This window comes from Alligator sinensis, unplaced genomic scaffold (assembly GCF_000455745.1).
Source record: "Alligator sinensis unplaced genomic scaffold, ASM45574v1 scaffold1012_1, whole genome shotgun sequence".
NCBI classification, from domain to species: domain Eukaryota; kingdom Metazoa; phylum Chordata; order Crocodylia; family Alligatoridae; genus Alligator; species Alligator sinensis.
In genome coordinates, this window is record NW_005842104.1 from 1,326,594 (window position 1) to 1,330,432 (window position 3,839).

The following is a 3,839-nucleotide window of genomic DNA, read 5'->3' on the forward strand; positions in this document are numbered from 1 at the left end:
CCACTTCCCTGCTGATGTTATCTGTTATGTTAGTGCACAAATAAGTAAACAAGTCAAAGTGTTGGCTACCACACTATTAAATCAAGAATGGAAAAAATAATGAATGTTTGCCAAAAAGACAAAATTAGTAGGAAAAGTCATTAAAACGTTGAATGTGTTATTTTTATATTAGAAGCAAACTATGTAAACAAGTACATTGTTAATAAACAAAGTGAAAAGATCTATAACGTTGATCAAGTATTACATGCATACGTTTCTAGAGCACCTACCACTGTAATGTTTGATTATATTTCTCTGTCTGCATCAAAATAGCCAACATTTACTTTACTACCTCCACACTGAACCTACTTATAAAGGGTCACATACAGATAACCAGCCATCTGACTAAGTGCCGGAAACTCTAAACCTGAAGTTAATAAAATTCTGAGCAAAAAAGGACAAGTTTTATATTATTCCTTAAGATAGCCAGTCTTATATTTAGAAGTATTCTTTACATGAATGAATTCCAGAAAGTAAGGATTCCTTACTGAGAATCCCCCTCAACTGCAGTAAGCATCAGCTCTGTACACAGAGATGAAATGTTCTTGCTCAGTGCCGAGACCACTAACCATTGTAAGGCATAGCCCCTGGTATACCCCCTTGCATTAGAGTAGATGATTTTTCACAAATATGGAGAGAAGTATGGATAGGCCCAATCCTGTGAAGAAAGAACATAGTCTCTTCACTGAGGGGCATTATGCTTTGAATTCTACTTAATCAAAAGAAAATATATTTTATGGTATATCTACCTCATCCAACGTTACCTTATTCTTAAACTGAAATAAGTTAATACAGTAATGATAAACACACATCTAGCTGAAAGATCACAAAAGGCATCTCCATGTTATCATCATGAATAATGCGAAAAGGATGTAAATACAGGAGTATAGATATCTTTGTGGATGTTAATTTTATGTAGGTCCAGTGAGGGCTATGGGAAATTCAAACTGCTTAACTGAAGGAAGAATTATATTAAATTGTTTTCCTTAAGTATACAAATATATTAAAAGAAAACAATACCTACCAAGCAGTTAATTTGTATCTGAATAATGTTCTTACATACTAAAAATACATCACAAGAGTTTTTCATCACTAAGAGAATGAAAAGAACTTTCTCTTCAGGACTGAATAACTAAAACTTGTTATCTCACTACAATTATTGATATAAAGATGTTATGCCTTTTACATCAGTCTAGTTGTTTCTATTGCAAGGAAACCTTAATCTGGACACTGTTTTTTAAAGGCCTCCTTAGTAATTTTTCAGCTATTTAACCTCATGTCATGTTTTCTAAGTCTCTCTCTCTTTGTTTAGTAGCCAAGAGCAGCTTTGTGGCAAAAGAAGAACAAATCAGTTTCAAAGACTGTGCTGAAGCATTCAAATCAGGACTTACAACAAGCGGAATCTACACCTTAACGGTTCCTAATACTTCAGAAGAGAAAAAGGTACTAAAATCTCCAAGACCTTCAAACTGCTACATAATTGCAATGTAGAGTACAGCCTTGAGGAGATTATTTTTATCTAGCATGGCCCCCCTCAGATGGCAGTGGGGTGCGCACAAGGCCTAGCCACTTTAGCAGTCTTTCTTCCTTGATGGTAGGGAGCTGTAGGCAGGTAGTAATTGCAGAAATGCAGCTGTCACTGTAACTCACCCACAGAGGGCTTGTCTACATGAAGCATGTACTGGTTTAAATAAAAGTACACCCATGGGTGGGCCTTTTGTGCTGTAAATATTTATGTAAAACCAGTTTGAAGGTCAATTTAAGTTACAAATCAATGCAATCTTGTGTGAGCAAGGCCTGAGGGAGGGGCACTCAGCAGTTCTCAGGACAGATGGTAGGATCTGCAGCTAAGCAGAATGCTCCAAGAGGATTCATGGGAGCACACTCAAGTCAAAGACATGGCTGGATGGTGAAAACACAGAAAAACAAAATCAAAGCTTTACAAAGTGAAATCTGGGGTTCCTGAGAGAGGTGCCTCAGTTATTTAAAGAAATAATATTACAAAGGGGTCAGGCAAATCAAGGACATAAAAGAATGTCAGAAAAATTAGGAAGGCAGAAAAAGCCAAGGTAGGCCCCTGGACTGAATTAAAAAAAAAAAAGAAAAGAAAGAGAACATCTTCAGCTAAGTAATATATAAGCTTGTCCCTGCATTTGCAAGGGCATTGTAGGTTCATGCCCTTTTTTGGTAAGCAGTTAGACAATTGTAATTGGCTGTGTTATTTTGATTGCACTAATTACTTCAACACTCCTTCCAGTATCCTTCAAATTTCCCTTCAGCCTCTGTCTGGGACTTGGCAGCTTTACATATTTCATAGTCTCAGCTGATATCTATGTACCAGTTTTAACCTGGTCTTGACAGAAAAATAACAGGGTCATTTGGTGGATGAGGTGAAAATCTGACAGCCTGTGATTGACAACGCTAATAAGTTTAAGACTTGATGCATGAGCACAATAATGTTCTAGGATTTAATCTTTCTGCTATAAATTTACAAAGGTAGATAATATTTAATGACTCCCTATGGATTTATTATGTTTTATATGGAATACTCAGAAAATCTATCACAAAGTATACACACATTTGGACATGCTCAGAGAGACAAATCTATTATATGTTATTTGGTCAGGAAATATGAAACTTTATCCAAGTGACAAGCTAAAGAAATTATTAAAAAACATTTTTTGGTTTAAGCTTAGAACTAGAAACTGCCCTTACCCACACACAACTCCCTCTGATGGTAGTGGAACAGAACTATAAACTATGGTCCATAAAATTAGAACTATTCTGGATAAATGATGGTAGAAATTAGGTAACAATGAAAATTACAATGTATTAATTTTTTTTTTGGTGGGGGGCTACTTTGCCTTTGGATTAAATTCCATTGTTTTCAGTTTCTTACAATGAAAAATTAGGTTACATACTCAGTGAGAGGTGCTGTATTAAGCATTGGGTGAGTTAGTGATTGCAAGAGAAACTTCCATTCACACCTTTAAACATGATAGAAGATAGAAGCAACTGTACATTTAAACAGTGGACTGCAGCAGTCACAACCACACATTACAGTAAGGTGGGGGCAGGCAATTATTTTGGGCAGAGGGCCACTTACTGAGTTTCAGAAAGCCATCAAGGGCCGCATGACAGGCAGCCCAGGGCAGATTAATATTAATTTTATACTGTTTTTAGGGGCCTGGAGGGCCATATCCGGACCCCGGGCCAAATTTTGCCCACCCCTGCAGTAAGGGCTACATTTTGAAGGCTCCATAAATAGCTCTTGATTTTACCTTCTTTATTTAGATTCTGACTCCATCTTCAAATGTAGTACCAGTAAATAGGAATGCATAATCATGTACTTTTGGGGAATAAAAAACAAGGCATGTTAATAGCTGACTGAGGTTTTAATAAAAGACTTTTAAAATTCAATAAATTTAAAAGCAGCTGGTGCACTGTTTTGGGTCTGGCAGTATTACTGTCTCCATGCATCAGCCAAAAGCAGTCAAAATAAAACATCCCTGCGATAAAAACAAACCCACACATTTGTCAGAGTGTAAAAAGCCACTGGAACATAAAATGCTTGCACTGCTCATTTTTAAATTTAGTTTTATAATAAGCATTGTAAAGCATGGCAAGATTTAAGACATTTTGAACAGAAACGCTTCATTTTGACAATGGTAGTAATCAACTGGGCCAAAAAACAAAAATAAGTTCAATCTCTATTCTGCACAGAACAAAAAGTCCATTTTAAATAAGTACAGCAAAACACAATTTTTTATTTATTATGAGAGAAAATTAATGTTTACTCT

At 36.0% G+C, this 3,839-nt stretch overlaps 2 protein-coding genes across 5 annotated transcripts in view; one reads left to right on the forward strand and one right to left on the reverse strand.

The window, feature by feature from the left end:
• MCPH1 (microcephalin 1) overlaps window positions 1–3,839 on the reverse strand; it is a 206,897-nt gene that overhangs the window by 112,279 nt on the left and 90,779 nt on the right. The gene's annotated exons all lie outside the window — the stretch shown is intronic.
• ANGPT2 (angiopoietin 2) overlaps window positions 1–3,839 on the forward strand; it is a 70,373-nt gene that overhangs the window by 45,383 nt on the left and 21,151 nt on the right. For 2 of the 3 annotated variants that reach the window (XM_006024490.3, XM_006024492.3), the window contains one exon: window positions 1,352–1,482. In XM_006024490.3, coding sequence (XP_006024552.1) covers window positions 1,352–1,482 — 131 coding nt within the window. The remainder of the gene's footprint in view (window positions 1–1,351; window positions 1,483–3,839) is intronic. The other variant, XM_006024491.3, reaches the window with a different exon arrangement.